The following is a 22,330-nucleotide window of genomic DNA, read 5'->3' as shown; positions in this document are numbered from 1 at the left end:
TGGGCATATATACCCCTGGCTACCTACTCTGGGCATATATACCCCTGGCTACATATACTGGGCATATATACCCCTGGCTACATATACTGGGCATATATACCCCCTGGCTACATGGACTGGGCATATATACCCCCTGGCTACATATACTGGGCATATATACCCCTGGCTACATATACTGGGCATATATACCCCCTGGCTACATATACTGGGCATATATACCCCCTGGCTACATATACTGGGCATATATACCCCTGGCTACATATACTGGGCATATATACCCCCTGGCTACATATACTGGGCATATATACCCCCTGGCTACATATACTGGGCATATATACCCCTGGCTACATATACTGGGCATATATACCCCCTGGCTACATGGACTGGGCATATATACCCCCTGGCTACATATACTGGGCATATATACCCCTGGCTACCTACTCTGGGCATATATACCCCTGGCTACATATACTGGGCATATATACCCCCTGGCTACATATACTGGGCATATATACCCCCTGGCTACATATACTGGGCATATATACCCCCTGGCTACATATACTGGGCATATATACCCCCTGGCTACATGGACTGGGCATATATACCCCTGGCTACATATACTGGGCACATATACGCCTGACTATATATACTGGGCACATATTATTCTCCTGGCTACATATACTGGGCATATATACCCCTGGCTACATATACTGGGCACATATACCTCTGGCTACATATACTGGGCACACATATCCCTGCCTACATATACTGGGCACATATACCCCTGGCTACCTGTTCTGTGGACATCTCTACCCCTGGCTACCTGTTCTGGGGACATCTATACCGCTGGCCACCTATTCTGGGGACATCTATACCGCTGGCCACCTATTCTGGGGACATCTATACTGCTGGCCACCTATTCTGGGGACAACTATAGACCTGGGGCTACCTATTTTTGGGGAACCACGTCAGATTGAGTGTATTTTGGAGAACTGCTGCCAGGTGAGAGGTGTCTACCATATTAAGGGGGCATTCTACCTATTTATGTGAAATGCTGTCTATTTATGTGACTCGTGACTGCTGAATTTGTCTTGTTGGGGGCCTCATGGTTACTGAATTTGTCTTGTTGGGGGCCTCATGATTTGTTGGGGGCCTCAAGATCGCTGAATTTGTCTTGTTGGGGGCCTCATGATTGCTGAATTTGTCTTGTTGGGGGCCTCATGATTGCTAAATTTGTCTTGTTGGGGGCCTCATGATTGCTGAGTTGGTTATGTTGGGGGTCTCATGATTGCTGAATTTGTCTTGATGGGGGGGCTTATGATTGCTGAATTTGTCTTAGAACATGCTGGAAGGTACATACTGAGGGAGGGTGGGTGAGCGTGAGCCTGCTAACCTCCATATACATTTGGCTCCACCCATAACCACGCCCACATTTATTATGTGACCACGCCCCTTTTTGGCGCGGCAACCTTGACTTTGGGGGGCGCATTAATAGTCTTTGTCCCCGGGCGCTGAAAACCCTAGCTACGCCTCTGGTGGTGCAGGTTCCTTACTGGTCTGCGCTGCCATAGGATCGCTCTTCCTGTCTGACGTAGTCTCATTACTATGGCCCCTGCATTGGTGCACGTGGTAAGGGGCCACTATAGGGAGTCATACTAATAAGACTACGTCAAACAGGAAAAACGATCCTACAGCTACAGTGGCTTGCAAAAGTATTCGGCCCCCTTGAAGTTTTCCACATTAATGCCACAAACATGAATCAAATTTATTAGAATTCCACATGACAGACAAATACAAAGTGGTGTACACGTGAGAAGTGGAACGAAACTCATACATGATTCCAAACATTTTTTATAAATAAAATAACTGCAAAGTGGGGTGTACGTAATTATTCAGCCCCCTGAGTCAATACTTTGTAGAACCACCTTTTGCTGCAATTACAGCTGCCAGTCTTTTAGAGTATGTCCCTACGAGCTTTGCACATCTTGAGACTGAAATTCTTGCCCATTCTTCTTTGCAAAACAGCTCCAGCTCAGTCAGATTAGATGGACAGCGTTTGTGAACAGCAGTTTTCAGATCCTGTCACAGATTCTCGATTAGATTTAGATCTGAACTTTGACTGGGTCATTCTAACACATGGGTATGTTTTGTTGTAAACCATTCCATTGTTGCCCTGGCTTTATGTTTAAGGTCGTTGTCCTGCTGAAAGGTGAACCACCGCCCCAGTCTCAATTCTTTTGCCGACTCCAAGAGGTTTCCTTCCAAGATTGCCCTGTATTTGGCTGCCTCCATCTTCCCATCAACTCTGACCAGCTTTCCTGTCCCTGCTGAAGAGAAGCACCCCCAGAGCATGATGCTGCCACCACCATATTTGACAGTGGGGATGGTGTGTTCAGAGTGATGTGCAGTGTTAGTTTTCCGCCACACATAGCATTTTGCATTTTGGCCAAAAAGTTCCATTTTGTTCTCATCTGACCAGAGCACCTTCTTCCACATGTTTACTGTGTCCCCCACATGGCTTGTGGCAAACTGCAAATGGGACTTCTTATGCTTTTCTGTTAACAATGGCTTTCTTCTTGCCACTCTTCCATAAAAGCCAACTTTGTGCAGTGCATGACTAATAGTTGTCCTATGGACAGATTCCCCCACCTGAGCTGTAGATCTCTGCATCTCGTCCAGAGTCACCATGGGCCTCTTTACTGCATTTCCAATCAGCGCTCTCCTTCTTTGGCCTGTGAGTTTAGGTGTACGGCCTTGTCTTGGTAGGTTTACAGTTATGCCATACTCCTTCCATTTCTGAACGATCGCTTGAACAGTGCTCCGTGGGATGTTCAAGGCTTTGGAAATCTTTTTGTAGCCTAAGCCTGCTTTAAATTTCTCAATAACTTTATCCCTGACCTGTCTGATGTGTTCTTTGGACCTTATGGTGTTGTTGCTCCCAATATTCTCTTGGACAACCTCTGAGGCCGTCACAGAGCAGCTGTATTTGTACTGACATTAGATTACACACAGGTGCACTCTATTTAGCCATTAGCACTCATCAGGCAATGTCTATGGGCAACTGACTACACTCAGACCAAAGGGGGCTGAATAATTATGCACACCCCACTTTGCAGTTATTTATTTGTAAAAATGTTTGGAGTCATGTATGATTTTCGTTCCACTTCTCACGTGTACACCACTTTGTATTGGTCTTTCATGTGGAATTCCAATAAAATTGATTCATGTTTGTGGCAGTAATATGACAAAAAGTGGAAAACTTCAAGGGGGCTGAATACTTTTGCAAGCCACTGTATACCTACCGCTCTACTCTGGTTGTGGCAGCACTCCTGCATAGGGTATGTAACAATCCACCATCAAGTCTCTGCACATGGTGGGGGGGGACCACAAAGCTATCACTGCTCAGCAGCAATAGCCATATAGCGGTTGATAGTACACTCGGTGGGGAAAGGGGGGCTGGTGGCACTCCTACAAAGGGTATGTACTGTAACTTCAATCCTGCCACACATCTCTGCACATGGGGAGGGTGACAACAGCCATCACCGAAACACACAGGGACCAGACAGATAAGCAAGCCCTGATCCTGTACCACTTGCAGCCTCTTTGTTAATGAGCTTTGAGGATTTTAGATGTCTTTTGCTGTGTGCATGTGGCTCGTTGCAAGCCTGTTGTGACAGGAGACATGGCTGCATATTTGTAGATGTGGACTATTTTTGCAGTTTGTACAAAGAGCAGCTGTTTCCTATTCTCGGCTTATATGCGAATCAATAATTTTTCCACGGTTTTTTGGGTAAAAGTTGGGGGGTCAGCTTGTATGCGGGTCGGCTTATATGTGAGTATATACGGTAAGTCAAAAATGTACAAGATGGCCATACCTGGGGCTTTTTCAGTGCCTCCGAAAATATGTCCAGAGGCGCTCATAGCTGTCTATAGCTTTACAAGCTCTTTACACTGCCTGATGAAGCAGGATGATACCTGCGAAATGCATTGCTATTACTTTGGAGTCTTATTGAATAAAGATTTTTTTCACTGAAAACTGATTGCAAGTCTACTCGTAGGAGGTAAGTCCACCACTACCTCCCTTTTTAAATGGCTTTTAATCATCTTATGCTCATCTGGCAACATTTTTAACACGAATGGTGTCAGGTCTAATCTTCCCATCAGCCTACAGAGTAGTTACCAGAGGTAACCCAACCTTGCGGGTATATTCTCATACATTTACTCTAATTACCTATTGGATTGACATATTGCACTATTGGGGCTCTCGATCTGCTTTGTTTTTCAATGCTTACAGCTTTGCTGGCCTTGGTGCATTGTCCCCATTTGAAGCTGATCCCAAATTGAAGCAGAAGTGCTTTCCGTGACCAGAGGCGTATCTAGGGAAAATGGCGCCTACGGCAAGCACTGAAATTGCACCCCTGACTGTGCATGTGCCGCCTTAGTTATGTGCCTCTTGGTCACGCTCCTGGCGCAGAATGATCCAGGCCATGGGAGTACAACTGAGGAGATGCATGGCCAGGATGTGCATGTGCATTAGTCCCCGACTGCCTCAGGGCTGTCGGCAGCTGAATGGATGGGACCGGACAGACACAAAGGGATCCCATGGACTATAGAGGGCTGGTGGAGGGCACAGGTAAATACAGGTATAATCCTTTTGTAATGTTTATTTCAGGCACACTGATGTCTCTTTGCATTCCGTTTTTAGCTTCTGTGTATTGGTGCTGAAGAAGCAATTGCACAATATGTGACCCTAAGGCCTCTTTTCCAAGTGCAGCTGAACTGGTTATGTGCCGGGCCAGCCACTAGCTCCATTTGGCTACAGTAACATGCATGTGTTACACATTTACCACGAGGTGACGTTACCCAGAGATAAGAAAAGTCACGTCGAGTCTGGGGATGGCACCCGCCTTGCTCAGATGCAACTTCACAAGGGGGCCACCTGTCCACCGACTGTGCCGAGATAGCAAGTGCCCGGCCGGTGAACGGGAGCAGCTGGCAGGCAGTGAATTCACCGCCTTCAGCTGCCCATAGAAAAGAGGCCTAAATTGGCCGGGAAGCCCTTTCTGGCAGCCCTCTAAAACCCAAGTGCTGCTTAGTTTTAGAGCACTTTCCTTTTATATAATGCAACGGTACTTGTACCCATCCTGCCTGTCTTGCCATTACCATTACCGACCTTGCCTAGTTATCTTGATTACGGCTGATCTCTGCCTGCCATGACCTTTGGCTTGTTACCCGCTTCAGATAAAACCCCACCTGCTTCTGACCTGCCTCTGCCTGTTTACAGCCTGCCCTCGACCATGGCTTGCTATACAACTATGTATTCCACAAGGCACTTTCGCTTGTTCTCTATTATCACTGGTGGGGCAATACCAGGGCCCAGGGTTGTGCTCTGTTAGAGACCCATAGCCAGTCAGTCCATGCCTCGAGAGAGCCCATGCCAACCACTAGTTGTAGAGACAACCAAACCTGCTCCCAACTGCATACCTCCCAACTTTTTGAGATAAAAAAGAGGGACACTTAAGCCACACCCCTGCCACACCCCTAATCTCGCTCCCAGAACACCCCTAGTCATGCATAACATAAAGATTTCATAAGAGAAATATGTTATTTTATAATTCAACCCACACTGGTCCTTTCTATCCTGGTTCATTTTCCTTCATATAAAAACATGAAAATAAGAAATATATCAATTCCAGGCTAGGTGCCCACTTAGCAGAAACGCTAGCATTGCGGAAAATCCTGCATTTTTTTGTCTATGGGCCGCAGGAAAAAACGCATATAAAAATTTTCATACATGCATTTTTAAAAACGCAGGTTTTGTTGCATAATATTCAAAAACGCTTAAACACACATAATGAAAGTCAATGGGAACGCAATGGTATCTGTTTTTCATGTGTTGTCCATGCATTTTTATATGCTTTTTTTATTGTTTTGTGATGTATTTCTGCTTCCTGTTTTCTTCCTAGTGATTAGCATAAAACGCATGAAAAATGCATATGTGTTGTGTATATGCGAAACGCAAACGCATACATGTGCACACAAAACGGTTGAAAACCGCTAACGCAAATGCAGTAAAAACGCACACAAAAAAACGACAGAAAACGTGACCTTTCACGCTCTGTTATGTTTGCACCCAGCCTAAGGCTAGTTACACACCGGGACGTTGCGTTATAGTGGACGTTATGGTCGCATAACGTCCCCTAACGCAACGCCTGCCGGTGTTGGTAGAGGACGATGAGTGAGCCGCGTTAAGCGGCTCTTTTTCGCATTAGGGCAGTGAGAGTGGCGCTGATTGGCCGGCGGGACCACGTGATGCAGAGTGAAACACTCCGCATCACGTGGTACCGCCAGCCAATCAGCAGCCACCAGTGCAGTGCATATTGAGTAGCCATGTGCGCGGCTACGTAGCGGCCTCTTCCCGCCTCCTCTCCGCCCCAACACTGAGCATGTGCAAACAGTCTAACGCGGCTTAAAGAAATACTGTAGGGGGGGTCGGGGGAAAATGAGTCGAACTTACCCGGGGCTTCTAATGGTCCTCCGCAGACATCCTGTGCCCGCGCAGCCACTCACCGATGCTCCGGCCCTGCCTCCGGTGCACCTCTGGAATTTCAGACTTTAAAGTCTGAAAACCACTGCGCCTGCGTTGCCGTGTCCTAGCTCCCGCTGATGTCACCAGGAGCGTACTGCGCAGGCCCAGTATGGTCTGTGCCTGCGCAGTACGCTCCTGGTGACATCAGCGGGAGCGAGGACAAGGCAACGCAGGCACAGCTGGAATTTCAGACTTTAAAATCTGAAATTCCAGAAGTGACCCAGAGGCATCGATGAGTGGCTGCGTGGGTACAGGATGTCTGCGGGGGACCATTAGAAGCCACGGGTAAGTTCAATTCATTTTCCCCCGACCCCCTACAGTATCCCTTTAAGCCGATGGAACGCTATAGTATGCTGCACGTTCTGAAGAACGTGCAGCGTTACATGTAACGCAACGTGGGCAGTGTGAACAGCCCCATTGACTTTGTATTGCTGTGAGTTGGGGAGTGTTACAGGCTGCACTAACGTGCGCCTGTAACGTCCCTGTGTGGAAGCAGCCTAAAGGATGGGAATAAAGTTTACAAATTTCTAAGTGGAAAAATACATATGTTTGCATAGATATGTACATCAGTCCTGAAAGAGAGACAGTGAGGAAGAAAGAGGGACAGAGGGACTGGGTTCTCAAAGAGGGGCTGTCCCTCCAAAAAAGGGACAGTTGGGAGCTATGCAGTATGCAGCCGTAACAGAATAATTGCTGCTGACAAGGTCAGAAATTGTTATGTATTTACTTTTCATCCTGTGCATGTTATATTGCAGCACAGGGCCGTTTCTGGGCACAGGCTGTCCAGAGCAGTGGTGCTCAGCAGAGCTCGAATATTCGAGTAGCTCGAATATTCGAGCTCTTTTCCAGCTATTCGAGCTCGGTATTCGAGCTCCGAATAGCTGTAGCTATTCGAATGGGCTATTCGAGTACACTCGAATAGCCCATTCACTATTCGAGCTATTCGAGCAAACCGGCGCTATTCGAGCTCGGTACCGAGCTCGAATAGCGTCATAGCCCAGATTGATGTCCTTAGAGCCAATCAGAGGGCTCCCAGGCCCTCTGACGGCAGCCAATCACAGAGGGGGACCCTGGCCAGCCCCTACCCTATAAATAGCGGCCGCCATGTTAGGTTTCTCCGTGCTTGCCTGAGACTTGTACAGAGAGAGAGTTGCTCCTTTGTGCTTTGGCTTAGCAAGAGCTCTATTGTGGTCATTTACCTAGCGTTTTTGCTCACCTACACCTGCCATATACACCTATATTGTTGTTAGTTAGATAGACATTGTATTTTAGTTAGTAGCTTTTGTGTTACATAGAGACAGGCCAGCTGCTGCAGGCTTACAGCTTTAGGCCTCAGGGCCTTGCCTGTGTGGGCAGCTGTCCTCCTGTCCTCTGTTTATTTCTCTCTATTCTATACCAGTATTTCTGCTGTCCTTTACTACTGATTGTATTAGTATTGTAGTTATATACTGTAACTGTACTAGGACACTCACTGTCACTGTTCATAGGCTACTAGCTGCTCCTGCGTGTGTGCACTCACTTTCTGTGTACACACTACACACACTCTATTTCCTTCTGATAACTGATTGATTATTGTAATTGATTATTGTAATTAGTTAGTTGTACTTACTGTTACTACTTACTGTACTAGGAGTCTAGGACACTCAGTCACTGTTCATAGGCTACTAGCTCCTGCGTGTGTGCACTCACTGTCTGTGTACACACTACACACACTCTATTTCCTTCTGATAACTGATTGATTATTGTAATTAGTTAGTTGTACTTACTGTTACTACTTACTGTACTAGGAGTCTAGGACACTCAGTCACTGTTCATAGGCTACTAGCTCCTGCGTGTGTGCACTCACTGTCTGTGTACACACACTACACACACTCTATTTCCTTCTGATAACTGATTGATTATTGTAATTAGTTAGTTGTTTGTACTTACTGTTACTACTTACTCTTACTGTACTAGGAGTCTAGGACACTCAGTCACTGTTCATAGGCTACTAGCTCCTGCGTGTGTGCACTCACTGTCTGTGTACACACACTACACACACTCTATTTCCTTCTGATAACTGATTGCTTATTGTAATTAGTTAGTTGTACTTACTGTTACTACTTACTCTTACTGTACTAGGAGTCTAGGACACTCAGTCACTGTTCATAGTCTACTAGCTCCTGCGTGTGTGCACTCACTGTCTGTGTACACACACTACACACACTCTATTTCCTTCTGATAACTGATTGATTATTGTAATTAGTTAGTTGTTTGTACTTACTGTTACTACTTACTCTTACTGTACTAGGAGTCTAGGACACTCAGTCACTGTTCATAGGCTACTAGCTCCTGCGTGTGTGCACTCACTGTCTGTGTACACACACTACACACACTCTATTTCCTTCTGATAACTGATTGCTTATTGTAATTAGTTAGTTGTACTTACTGTTACTACTTACTCTTACTGTACTAGGAGTCTAGGACACTCAGTCACTGTTCATAGTCTACTAGCTCCTGCGTGTGTGCACTCACTGTCTGTGTACACACACTACACACACTCTATTTCCTTCTGATAACTGATTGATTATTGTAATTAGTTAGTTGTTTGTACTTACTGTTACTACTTACTCTTACTGTACTAGGAGTCTAGGACACTCAGTCACTGTTCATAGGCTACTAGCTCCTGCGTGTGTGCACTCACTGTCTGTGTACACACACTACACACACTCTATTTCCTTCTGATAACTGATTGCTTATTGTAATTAGTTAGTTGTACTTACTGTTACTACTTACTCTTACTGTACTAGGAGTCTAGGACACTCAGTCACTGTTCATAGTCTACTAGCTCCTGCGTGTGTGCACTCACTGTCTGTGTACACACACTACACACACTCTATTTCCTTCTGATAACTGATTGATTATTGTAATTAGTTAGTTGTTTGTACTTACTGTTACTACTTACTCTTACTGTACTAGGAGTCTAGGACACTCAGTCACTGTTCATAGGCTACTAGCTCCTGCGTGTGTGCACTCACTGTCTGTGTACACACACTACACACAGTCACACACTCTATTTCCTTCTGATAACTGATTGATTATTGTAATTAGTTAGTTGTACTTACTGTTACTACTTACTCTTACTGTACTAGGAGTCTAGGACACTCAATCACTGTTCATAGGCTACTAGCTCCTGCGTGTGTGCACTCACTGTCTGTGTACACACACTACACACACTCTATTTCCTTCTGATAACTGATTGATTATTGTAATTAGTTAGTTGTACTTACTGACTGTTACTACTTACTTACTTACTGTACTAGGGACACTCACTCAGTCACTGTTCATAGGCTAGCTCCTGCGCGTGTTTGCGCGTGCGTGCACTCACTGTCTGTAGTGTACACACACTAAATTTACTTGTGATTACTACTGATTATTGTAACTGCTAGTTGTACTTCCTGACTGTTACTACTTACTTACTGTACTAGGGACACTCACTCAGTCACCTCACCCACCAACCCACTCCATTAAAGTACCCCACTTTTCACCCGCCCTTTTAAAAAACTTTTGTCTATACGCCCAAAACATCGAAGATGTCTGGAAGTGGCAGCCAGCGCGGTTTGGGCAAGGGGAAGGGCAGCAAGGGAATCAGGAGGAGAGGGAGCAGCATTGTGGCAGGCCGTGGCCGCGCCACCATGCACAGTTCCGCAGCAGCAGCAGCAGCGTCAGTGGCTAACATTCCTCCCATAGCCACTGGCCGTGGACGCCTTGGGCGCCGCCCAGCAGGAGCATCTGCAACTCACGCTGCAGAGACACAGCAGCAGCAGCGTGTAGCACCTGCTCCGATTTTCCTCCAGCCGGGTCGGAAATGTCCCATTGAGGAAAAGCATGCAGACACTGTGGTGCAACTCATGACGGAGGATGAGCAGCCCGCCATCAGCTCTGCATCTGAGGCCTCCACCCTCACCACCACCACCACCACCCCTGTTCGCAGCAGCCGCCCAGCAGGGTCTGGGGAGGAGGCCAGTTCACCGTCACTCGCCGACCTGTCATTCAGCAGTCTTTTGACCCCAGGCATCATGAGTAAATTGTCTGCTGTTGTTGGCGATCTTGAGGAGGAGATGCTGATGGGCACTTTGGGGGATGAGGGATTGGACAGCAAGACTGTGGCGACAGTCAAGCAGCCCATCCATGCATCAGGAGAGGAGTTTGGGGGGTCCTCATCCCAGCAGGACATGTTTCAGGAGGGGGAGGATGTTGATGACCCGGTGACAGACAGAGACTGGGTGCCACCACCTCCAGGGGATGTCGTCCTCAGCAGCTCTGAGGAGGAGGAGGAGGATGCTCTTGTGGGCCTTGCAAGGAGGCGCATCATTGCAAGCATTGGCAGCAGCAGTAGGCAGGTCCCACAGCCTGCTGGTGTCTCAGGCTCAGCAGCAGCAGCAGCAGCATCTGCCAGTACCACCACCAGCCGCACCCAAGCCCCCCAAGCCCCACCCCCAACCACCACAGGGAGACAGGCAGCAGCGCTTCCATGCCGTAGGGGGATGTTTCTGTCACCAATCTGGCGCTTTTTCACCATGCCCACAGTGTACAGCAAGTACGCCACTTGCAACCACTGTCAGCGGAAGTTGAGCAGAGGTGCAGACCCCTTAAAGTTCTGCACCAGCTCGCTCATCAACCACCTTGCTGCAAAACATTTCCACCAGCATCAGGAGTTCCAGAGGCTGAAGGCATCTGGTGCTGGCAGTGGCACCACACCCATCACTGCACAGCCTTCAGCAGCAGCAGCAACAGCAGCCACCCGCCCTCCTGCTCCTCCAGCAGCACCAGCAGGAGTGCGGAAACGCACTGCTCCTCCCCCCTCTGCAACTCCTGCCGCCGACACTGAGGCCTGTTCTGGCAGCCAGTCCTCAGTGGCCTCCTCCGCTGTGTCTGCTGATTCCCGTGCCAGCAAAAGGCCACGCCACAGCCTTTTGAGCGAGTCCTTCCAGGGGGTGGTTAGGGCTCTGCCTACCAGCAGCCGTCGCGTGCGGCAGCTGAACGGCTTGCTGGCACGGGCCATGTGCTCCCAACTCCTGCCGTACACGCTCGTGCAGGAGGGGAGCGACATTCGTGCGCTGCTTGCTTGCGCAGCCCCAGACTGGCAGCTCCCCAGCAGACACTTTTTCTCCCGCAAGGCCTTTCCTGCACTGCACCGCTTTGTGATGGCCAATGTGGAGCGAGGGCTGGAGCACGCGGTTGGTGAAAGAGTCCACGTCACCATGGACTCCTGGAGCAGCCGCTTCGGGACAGGCCGCTACCTGTCCTTCACTGTCCACTGGGTCAGCTTGGTGGAAGGGGGTGAGGATGGGAGAGCAGCAGCGGGCACAGCAGCAGCAGCAACACAGTGGGTGGTGCCACCCCGCAGGGTCAGGGGAACTGCTGCAGGTTCCTCCGATCCTCTGCCATCCTCCGGCACACCTGGCCAAACCCCCCGCCTCAGCAGCAGCGTGAAGGCCCGCCACTGCCAAGCGCTGCTGCACTTGGTCAGCCTTGGGAAGACCAAGCTGACGGCAACCCATGTGTTGGCCAAACTCCAGGAGCAGGAGAGGATTTGGCTGACCCCCAGAGGCCTCAGAGTCGGAGAGGTGGTGGTCGACAATGGGGCCAATCTGGTTGCCGCAATAGACAGGGGAAACCTGACCCACATCCCCTGTCTTGCCCACGTGCTGAACCTGGTAGTGCAGAAGTTCTTGCGTACCTACCAGGGGATGGGCGAACTGCTGGAAACGGCAAGGAACGTTGTGCGTCACTTCCGGCGCTCGGCTGCAGCCTGTGCGAGCCTGGAAGACATGCAAAAGGAGCTGGATCTGCCACGCCATCGGCTGATCCTTGACGTTCCGACTCGCTGGAACTCCACCCTGGCGATGTTGGAGCGTCTGGTTGAACAGAAGCGCGCTGTCAAACAGTACCTTGCCCTGGCCACTGTTTCCGCCGCTCAGAGAAGGGACAAGACCAGCAACATCCCGTCCATCGTCCCCGATGATGACTGGAGGCACATGCAGCAGGTGTGCTTAGTGCTGGCTCCCTTTCTGCAGGCCACTAACATGGTGAGCAGGGACCATGCTATGGTCTGCGAGTGGGTGCCCCTGGTTTGTCTGCTGAACAGGGCCCTCGATGCTTTGCTGGAACAGGGAGCGGCAGCCTTGGACCAGCAGGAGCGGCAAGCAGCTGCACAGTCCACCTCTGAGGGGGAGGAGGAGGAGGACTTGGTGGAGGTCCCTGACCTTGCAGCTGATGAGGGGGAGCAGCACAGTGCAGCTGAGTTGGTGCGGGGGTGGAGAGAGGATGAGGCTGACGAGGCAGAGGAGGAGGATGAGGACAGCAGCACTGCCGTCGATGTGCCAGCAGACGTGGCCCGCCTCTTCCCAATGGCAGCGCACATGCTGACGTGCCTGCGCAGAGACCCCAGGGTGATCCAGATGAAGCAGAGGGAGGACATCTGGATCAGCATGATGTTGGACCCACGCCTCAAGGGGAAGTTGAGCCAGTTCCTGCCGCCTGCAGGAGGAGACCCAGCGCAACAAATAAGGAGCTTGCAGCAGGCCCTTGTTGAGCGCTTGGAGGAAGCCTTCCCCCAGCCTTCCACCCCCACTGTCCAGCAGCCAGCACAGAGGCAGCAGCAGGTGCCTGCATCCAGCAGCAAGCGCCCCACAGACCTGCTGTCTCTCAGCCACGAGCTCTACAGGACTGTAGAGGCTCCGGCAGCAGTGACTAGAGAGGAGGTGCATGCAGCAGCATCCTCCACCGGTCACAGCCAGCGCCTGACCCGCATGGTGGCTGACTACATGGGGTCCTACAGCGGGCTTGACAGCGATGCCCCTGTTGATCCCATGGAGTATTGGGTCAAGCGCCTGGAGATCTGGAGCGAGCTGGCACAGTACGCCCTGGAAGTGCTGTCCTGCCCCCCTTCCAGCGTGCTGTCCGAGCGCTCCTTCAGTGCAGCTGGTGGTGTGGTCACCGAGAAACGCTCACGTCTGTCTCACAAGTCTGTGGACAGACTGACGTTTCTCAAGATGAACCAGGCGTGGGTGGAAGGCGAGTTCCTGGCCCCTGTTGTCGGCGAGAGGGGGACATGAACTGGCTAAGAACCATCGTTAATGTGCCTTACCACCCTTTACCACCTCCTGGCTCCTGCTCACTAAGCCAGCCTGGTTCACTTTGACTATTACGTCGCCTGCAGCCACACATTTTACACCTACAGTGGGCTGCTGTGTACTGCCCTTCTGCTGTCTGTCTGTGTTTCCCACTGCCAGGGTACACAGATTTACCTTCTGCTGCCACTCTGCCACCAGCTATTACGTCAAACAATAGCTATATATCTGTGTAATTTGTTTTACAAACAAAACCAAAAAACCATAAAAAAAAAAAAAAAAAAGGTTTACTTTTTCTTAGGTGCCCGGGTTGAAAACTGTGTTGTCCCAGTTGTGTATTGGACACGATGTGGGCTGCACGACCGCTGTCTGGGACCTCCTGTTGTGTTCATTTACGGCCTGGTATCACCGCTAGGTACCAGGGCTATTATGTCACGCTGCCTGCCTGCTGCCACACTCACACTACTCCTCCATTCCTCCTGCTGATGCTGCTGTCTGTCTGTGTTCCCAACGCCAGGGTACACAGATTTACCTTCTGCTGCCACTCTGCCACCAGCTATTACGTCAAACAATAGCTGCTCACATTACTCCTCCATTCCTCCTGCTGCTGCTGCTGCTGTCTGTCTGTCTGTGTTTCCCAATGCCAGGGTACACAGATTTACCTTCTGCTGCCACTCTGCCACCAGCTATTACGTCAAAAAATAGCTATATCTGTCTGTGTAATTTGTTGTAAAAACAAAACTACAAAACCATAAAAAAAAAAAAAAAGGTTTAATTTTTCTGAGGTGCCCGGGTTGAAAACTGTGTTGTCCCAGTTGTGTATTGGACACAATGTGGGCTACACGACCGCTGTCTGGGACCTCCTGCCTGCTGTGTTTATTTACAGCCCTGGTATCACCGCTAGGTACCAGGGCTATTATGTCACGCTGCCTGCCTGCTGCCACACTCACACTACTCCTCCATTCCTCCTGCTGATGCTGCTGTCTGTCTGTGTTTCCCAACGCCAGGGTACACAGATTTACCTTCTGCTGCCACTCTGCCACCAGCTATTACGTCAAACAATAGCTGCTCACATTACTCCTCCATTCCTCCTGCTGCTGCTGCTGCTGTCTGTCTGTCTGTGTTTCCCAACGCCAGGGTACACAGATTTACCTTCTGCTGCCACTCTGTCACCAGCTATTACGTCAAAAAATAGCTATATCTGTCTGTGTAATTTGTTGTAAAAACAAAACTACAAAACCATAAAAAAAAAAAAAAAGGTTTAATTTTTCTGAGGTGCCCGGGTTGAAAACTGTGTTGTCCCAGTTGTGTATTGGACACAATGTGGGCTACACGACCGCTGTCTGGGACCTCCTGCCTGCTGTGTTTATTTACAGCCCTGGTATCACCGCTAGGTACCAGGGCTATTATGTCACGCTGCCTGCCTGCTGCCACACTCACACTACTCCTCCATTCCTCCTGCTGATGCTGCTGTCTGTCTGTGTTTCCCAACGCCAGGGTACACAGATTTACCTTCTGCTGCCACTCTGCCACCAGCTATTACGTCAAACAATAGCTGCTCACATTACTCCTCCATTCCTCCTGCTGCTGCTGCTGCTGTCTGTCTGTCTGTGTTTCCCAACGCCAGGGTACACAGATTTACCTTCTGCTGCCACTCTGCCACCAGCTATTACGTCAAAAAATAGCTATATCTGTCTGTGTAATTTGTTGTAAAAACAAAACTACAAAACCATAAAAAAAAAAAAAAAAAAGGTTTAATTTTTCTGAGGTGCCCGGGTTGAAAACTGTGTTGTCCCAGTTGTGTATTGGACACAATGTGGGCTACACGACCGCTGTCTGGGACCTCCTGCCTGCTGTGTTTATTTACAGCCCTGGTATCACCGCTAGGTACCAGGGCTATTATGTCACGCTGCCTGCCTCATTGACTGCCTGCTGCCACACACTCATCCTCCTCCTCCTGCTGCTGAATTTACCTCCTGCTGTCTGTGTGTTTCCACTGCCAGGGAGCACATACAATGGCGCTTCCAACATGCGTGCGCCACCAGCTATTTGTTACGCTCAAAAATAGCTGCATTTCTTTAAAAAAAAAATTTGAAAAGAGAAATAAGTGAAGAAGAAGACGATATAGAAGAAGATGAAGAAGATGAAGAAGAAGAAGATGAAGAAGAAGAAGATGAAGAAGAAGAAGAAGAAGAAGAAGAAGAAGAAGAAGGAGAAGAAGATGAAGATGAAGAAGAAGAAGATGAAGATGAAGAAGATGAAGAAGATGAAGATGAAGAAGATGAAGAAGAAGAAGATGAAGAAGAAGAAGATGAAGAAGAAGAAGATGAAGATGATGAAGAAGAAGAAGATGAAGAAGAAGATGAAGATGATGAAGAAGAAGAATATGAAGAAGATGAAGATGAAGAAGAAGAAGATGATGAAGAAGAAGAAGAAGATGAAGAAGAAGATGAAGAAGATGAAGAAGAAGAAGATGAAGAAGATGAAGATGATGAAGAAGATGAAGAAGAAGAAGATGAAGATGATGAAGAAGAAGAAGATGAAGAAGAAGATGAAGATGATGAAGAAGAAGAAGATGAAGAAGATGAAGAAGATGAAGAAGAAGAAGAAGATGATGAAGAAGAAGAAGATGAAGAAGAAGATGAAGAAGATGAAGAAGATGAAGAAGAAGAAGAAGATGAAGAAGTTGAAGATGAAGAAGATGAAGAAGAAGAAGAAGAAGAAGATGAAGATGAAGAAGATGAAGAAGAAGAAGAAGATGAAGAAGTTGAAGATGAAGAAGATGAAGAAGAAGAAGAAGAAGATGAAGAAGATGAAGAATATGAAGAAGAAGATGAAGAAGATGAAGAAGAAGATGAAGAAGATGAAGAAAAAGAAGATGAAGAAGACAATATAAAAGAAGAAGAAGATATAGAAGAAGATATAGAAGAAGAAGATATAGAAGAAGAAGATATAGAAGAAGAAGAAGAAGAAGAAGATATAGAAGATAAAGAAGAAGAAGAAGAAGTATATACAGTACTGAACAAAATTCTGGACACAACTTCTCTTTTCAACTTTTTTTTTTTAAAGGAACATCCCCACATAATCACTTGCTGTTGTTACTTGGAAAAAAAGAGGTTTCTTGCATCATTCACCCTCAAAACAAGTGTTGGAAGCTATTTAAGGCCATTTCGAATAGTCAGCTCGAATAATGAGCTCAAATACCGACTCGAATAGTGAGCTCGAATTCCGAGGTCGAATCGAATAGTAAAAATTATTCGACTCGAATATTCGACTGATCTCGAATAATTTACTATTCGAATTCGACCTAACTCGAATTTTGAAAAGGGGTATTTGAGCACCACTAGTCCAGAGTATAATAAGCACAATGGGTGCACAGACTGGTGGAAATATATCACGTATATATTACAGTGTTTTTCAATAAGGTTTTCATTGACAGCAGAATTTGTGTTGTAGTCAGGTGTTGTTTCTAATTTGGAAGGGCAACCATTACAAACGTATCCAGTACCACATCCCCTGCCCCAGTATAACATACGCAAGAAGTTGCTCTCATCTCCAGTGACCAGGTAGAAGGTCTGTCTGTTTTTGGGGTCTTCGTCAGTATAAAAATCTGCATAAGAATCAGCATGATACCCCATGGTAACACAGCTCCCAGCGTGGCACGGGAACCCTGCACCCTGTATATAATAAGAGGGAGAAAAGTGGGTAAAGATATGACGCACAATTAGGATACAGTGAAATCACTGCTAAGAATAAGAGAACCACCTCATACCAATGAAGTAGTAAGCAGCTCCGCTTCTTTTAAAGAGAACCTGAGAGGAGAAGGGTCTCAAGTTCCATACTTACCTGGGGCATCCTTAAAGGAGTCATCAAGCAAGTAATGCTACCCAGAATACTACTTACCCAGGGCTTCCTCCAGCCCCTGGCAGCCACTATGTCCCGTGCCGCAGCTCCGTTATTTGCCATTGGCTCCTGGTCTACGACGGTGCTTCGCCGCTGTCAAACACCTCAGAACTACTGCGCCTGCGCTGTACACTATGGACCACGTGGAGGTGATTGTCAGCGGCGTTCGCACAGGCGCAGTAGAGGACAACGTCGAGGTCGGCCTCTGCACTGGTGGGGACCCCAGGCCAGCGGCAAGGGACATAGTGGCTGCAAGGGGCTGGAGGAAGCCCCGGGTAAGTAGTGCTGGGGGTAGCATTACTTGCTTGTTGACTCCTTTAAGCTCCCTTGAGGCCGCTCGTCCCTCGCCATCTCCCAAGGTGGCACCAGTCAGTTAAGTATGGTACCTGAGACGCTTCCAGAATTTCTTCCAGAGTCAAAAGAGCCATAATTCTCCTATGTTGCTGTAACTTACAGTAGTTAGTAGGAATCTGATGGAACTGACAGGCTTTTGACTACTCCATCTCTTCTTCAGGGGAGGGGGGGGGAAGGGTTCTAAGTATTTAATAGGAGCCCCACTGAAAAGGATCTATACAAAAATGCATCTCCCCTCCCCATTTGCACACTATTCTGGCAGTTGGACTGAGAAACTAATGTTCACTAAGTGCGTTTGAAAAGAAAGAAAACCCTGAGAATCCCCTATTAGGAGATGGGCTAGTCCAAAACCTGTCATTTCTGTCAGATTTCTACTACTTGGCGCTTTGAGTCCGCAAGGAGAAAAGCGCAATATAAATGTTATTTGTCTTGTCTTGTCTTGTACCTGCTGTAAGTGACAGAAACTCAGGAGAACAGTGATTTATAGTACATTTTACTCTGGGAGAAATGTACTTCTCATTTATGTGTTTTCATGTATTTAACATTTTTCAATTTATCACTATAGTGTGAAAATATCTCAAAGCTAAAGGGCTGCGTCAACTGGGAAAATAACTAACCCCTTTCTATCTTTTTCATGCACCAGAGATCCAATTCTCACTCGTTTTCTGGTTTGATTTTCACTATAGTGGTCCTTAAAGTAAACCTCCGGACTAAAAATCTACTCAGCAGAACTGAAAAGGCTTGGTGTTTCTTTAACAGTTTCACAGCATCAGAACTTTGTTTTTCTTACCAAAGCATCATCTTTAGCTGCATTTTTAGCTAAGCTCCATGCATCAAAGAAAAAAAGCCCGGGCTTTTTTTCCCTGAAGCTGTGCAGAGCATGATGGGATTTCCTATGTTGTTATTCACGTTGCCTAGCAACTGGGAGAGGTGCTCAGGACACAGGACAGTTGGAACTGTGTCTCATGCTCCCTGTCACCTCCTTTCAACCAAAAAGATGGCTGCCATCATGAAATCAAACATTTGCCTGTTCTTTTAAAACAGGGTGGATAAGAGATTATATTACCTATCTATTTTAATTAACATAACTAATGTAACTTAATGATAGTATGTTTGTTTAAGCTGGAGTTCCTCTTTAAGGGCGGGCGGCTAACCTCCTGGGGCACAGTGGCGGGAGTGCATGCAGAGTGAAATCACCTCTCCAGGCTCCACATGCTGCTCATCTTCTTCCTTGTAGGTGTCCATCTCATTGGCAACAGCGCTGTTAATTCTGCTGCTGGGGGAGGCTCTTTAGATACTACTGAGGGAGCATTGGACCAATCATAAGCCGCAGAATTTTTCTGTGGAAATCAGAATACCGCCCAGTAGGTGCCCAAATTACTCACTGAGTGCTGCTATTATTATTTAGTGCTTATATAGCACCAACATATTATGCAGCGCTGTACTGAGTATATTGTCTTGGCACTTAACTGTTCCTCAGAGGGGCTAACAATATAATCCCTTCCATAGTCTTACGTCTATGTATGTATCATGTAGTGTATGTATCATAGTCTAGGGTCAATTTTAAGAGGAAGCCAATTAACTTATCTGTATGTTTTTTGGGATGTGGGAAGAAACCAGAGCACCCAGTGGAAACCCACACAGACACAGGGAGAACATACAAACTCCTTGCAGATGTTGACCTGGCTGGGATTCGAACTGGGGACCCAGCACTGCAGGGAGGGCCCTAATCACTACGCCACCGTGGTGGTCACAACAATTTGAAATTATTGTTTTGGCTATTCAGAGCAGGGGTGTTTTTAGGCACAGGCATTACAGCTCACTGCCTGGAGTGCCATTGGTCCTGGGCGTGCCATACCCCTCATTAAGTCCCACCCCCAAAGTAAGCCCTGCCCTGACTATAGTCACACCCCCACGGGTGTTTGTATCTCCTTCTGTCCCATTGTGCCTCCTTCTGTCTCCTTGTGCCACCTTCAGTCCCCGTGTGTGTCCCTCTGTACCCCTTTGTCTCCTTCTGTCGCCCTTTGACCTCCTGTTTCCCTTGGTGCCTCTTTCTGTCTCCTGGTGCCACCTTCAATCTCCTTGTGCCACCACTGCCCGCCTGTGCATCCAGGGGTAAATTAAAGTGAAATGGTGCCCAAGCAAGCAACAACTTTTGGCCCACACTTGATGGCCACCTAGCTTTTTGGCAAGATGTGTTGAGGATTAGCATAAACCGACTCTCTCCAGGCCCTAGGCACCTGCCTAAGTTGCCTTGTGGATGGTCTGGCTCTGTGTGCATCCCTCTGTGTCTCCCTCTAACCCACTGTGCCTCCTTCTGTCCCCCTTTGTGCCTCACTCTGCCCCCTTGTCCAAATATCTGTTCCTATCCCCCTCCTGTGCTCCCCTAGTCCAGTGTATAAAGGCAGAGTAAAGTGCAGCAGGAGTCGTTAGTCTTACAACCATTTTAGCATTTGCAGTCTCACCTTCTTGAAGCCTCTGTACGATGGCCCCGGGTAGCTGACAAAACCGTCAGGCCACATAATGCTTTTCTGGAACATTTGGTGACTCCTCTCATGACTACATACGGTTCCCTGAAGTCCTGCACAAGAATACAATTAAAAAGCTAAAACTCTGCTGGATTACTGAATGCCAATGTAGACTTTATTGCCAGTCGTGTGTCATTACCATCAAATATATCATTAAGGCCGAAACCCCATAAGGTGGAGGGGTCACATCCCGGCATGAGCTTTCCTCCATTGGGGTAGAAATCCAAGTGACCAACAGGCTTAAACATACCACAACCTGGAAAGAAAGAAGAGTACTTAGAAGACTACTTACTTCTACATACGGCAAAACTAGAGCAGAGCCATCATCAGTGGCATCAGGGCCGGCCCGCTCATGAGGCGGGGTGAAACTTTTGCCTCAGGCGGGACTTCTAGGGGGACGGCAACCGCCCGTCCGTGGGTGCGGGGGGGCCGGACCCCCCCACCCTCCCTTGCCTGGGTCCCCCGATCTGCGCTCTACCTCCAGCTTTAAATGGTTACATAGCAGCCGATAGTAAGAGGGATGGGCGGGGATCACTCACCTCTTCCGGTTCCAGCATGCGCTCCACTGACGTCACTTCCTGCAACGCCGTCCACTTACAATACAGTGGGCGGCGTTGCAGGAAGTGACATCAGTGGAACGCACGCTGGAACCGGAAGAGGTGAGTGATCCCCGCCCGTCCCTCTTACTATCGGCTGCTATGTAACCATTTAAAGCAGGAGGTGGAGCGCAGATCGGGGGACCCAGGCGAGGGACGGGGGGTCGACCCCCCCCTCCCCGCCGCTAGGCCCAATACCCCCCTTCTGCCCGCTACCCCTTCAGCTCGGAGGCTGCCCCCGCACCGACGGCTGGGGGGGGGGCAATTTTTTCTAAGTTTGCCTCAGGCGGCAAAACGTCTCGGGCCGGCCCTGAGTGGGATACTGGTGTCATATGACCACTAAACTCTGGGAGGCAGGTTCAGAATTGTGCCTTCCATTGGGAGCCACTTAGGAGTCATTAAGTGTACTTTATATGAGTTCTGCTAAATTTGTATGGGTGCTGATGGCGAAATAGTGTCGTGTGTAAAGGTCACACCCTTTCCCCCAGTTGAACGCATGACACTACTCACAGATCTGTCTATCAGTACATTTTATTAGAACCTGTGGATCTGAGACTGCAGGGATTGCTACGCAGCTGCAACATTTCTTTCAAGTATCCAGTTGTCCTGTCTCTCGCCTATTGCTTGCTGCAGTACTAAAGTAATGGTGCAAACTGTACAGAGAATGGTGCACCTCGTAAAGAGAATGCAGTTCTTTTTGGCAATGCTTCTGGGTTGGACAGCACACTATTATAGGGCAAATGCAAATGTCTCCGAAATTAGCTGTCCATCAGCTGTTTTCTGAGACCGAAAGCTCTATTTTGCATAAGTAACATGATCGGGACAAAGTCCTCCAGCACCCAAGGCTGAGACACCAAAGTGCACCCCTCCATCCCTTCCTCCCCAGCCATCACACACTGCTTGCTATTAGGTGCCCCAGGGCTCCCAACCCCACAGCACCTTAATCTCTAGTTATCTGGTTTGCAGACACTGCCATATATCCCCTTTTCTTACTTCTCTCTTCTTCAAACACAATAGGGGAATGATAGCTGAGTGAGTTGTGTGCCCCCTCCTACACTGCGCCCTGAGGCTGGAGCCGTTTTGCCTCTGCCCGGCCCTGCCTAGCATGATGATGTATGATTGCTACATCATCACGTTTAGGGCATGCTAACAATCTAGGGCAAATTCACTGTGTGCATAGTAAACAGTTAAGATTGGTTGGAGGTGCCCATACATGTACAATCCCGATTGTATGTACAATCGGTA

The 22,330-nt window shown here is 48.2% G+C and overlaps 1 protein-coding gene across 1 annotated transcript in view; it reads right to left on the bottom strand.

The window, feature by feature from the left end:
* Positions 1–22,330, bottom strand: part of LOC137536678 (pancreatic lipase-related protein 2-like) — an 83,836-nt gene that overhangs the window by 19,540 nt on the left and 41,966 nt on the right. Inside the window, exons 9-11 of the mRNA XM_068258914.1 lie at positions 20,629–20,745; positions 20,427–20,542; positions 17,240–17,381 (exon numbers count right to left, since the gene is read on the bottom strand). Of these exons, the coding sequence (XP_068115015.1) occupies positions 17,240–17,381; positions 20,427–20,542; positions 20,629–20,745 (375 nt within the window). The remainder of the gene's footprint in view (positions 1–17,239; positions 17,382–20,426; positions 20,543–20,628; positions 20,746–22,330) is intronic.

Source organism: Hyperolius riggenbachi, chromosome 10 (assembly GCF_040937935.1).
Source record: "Hyperolius riggenbachi isolate aHypRig1 chromosome 10, aHypRig1.pri, whole genome shotgun sequence".
NCBI lineage: Eukaryota > Metazoa > Chordata > Amphibia > Anura > Hyperoliidae > Hyperolius > Hyperolius riggenbachi.
Note: the sequence above shows the minus strand (reverse complement) of the source record. Positions and strands in the feature narration are given on the sequence as shown.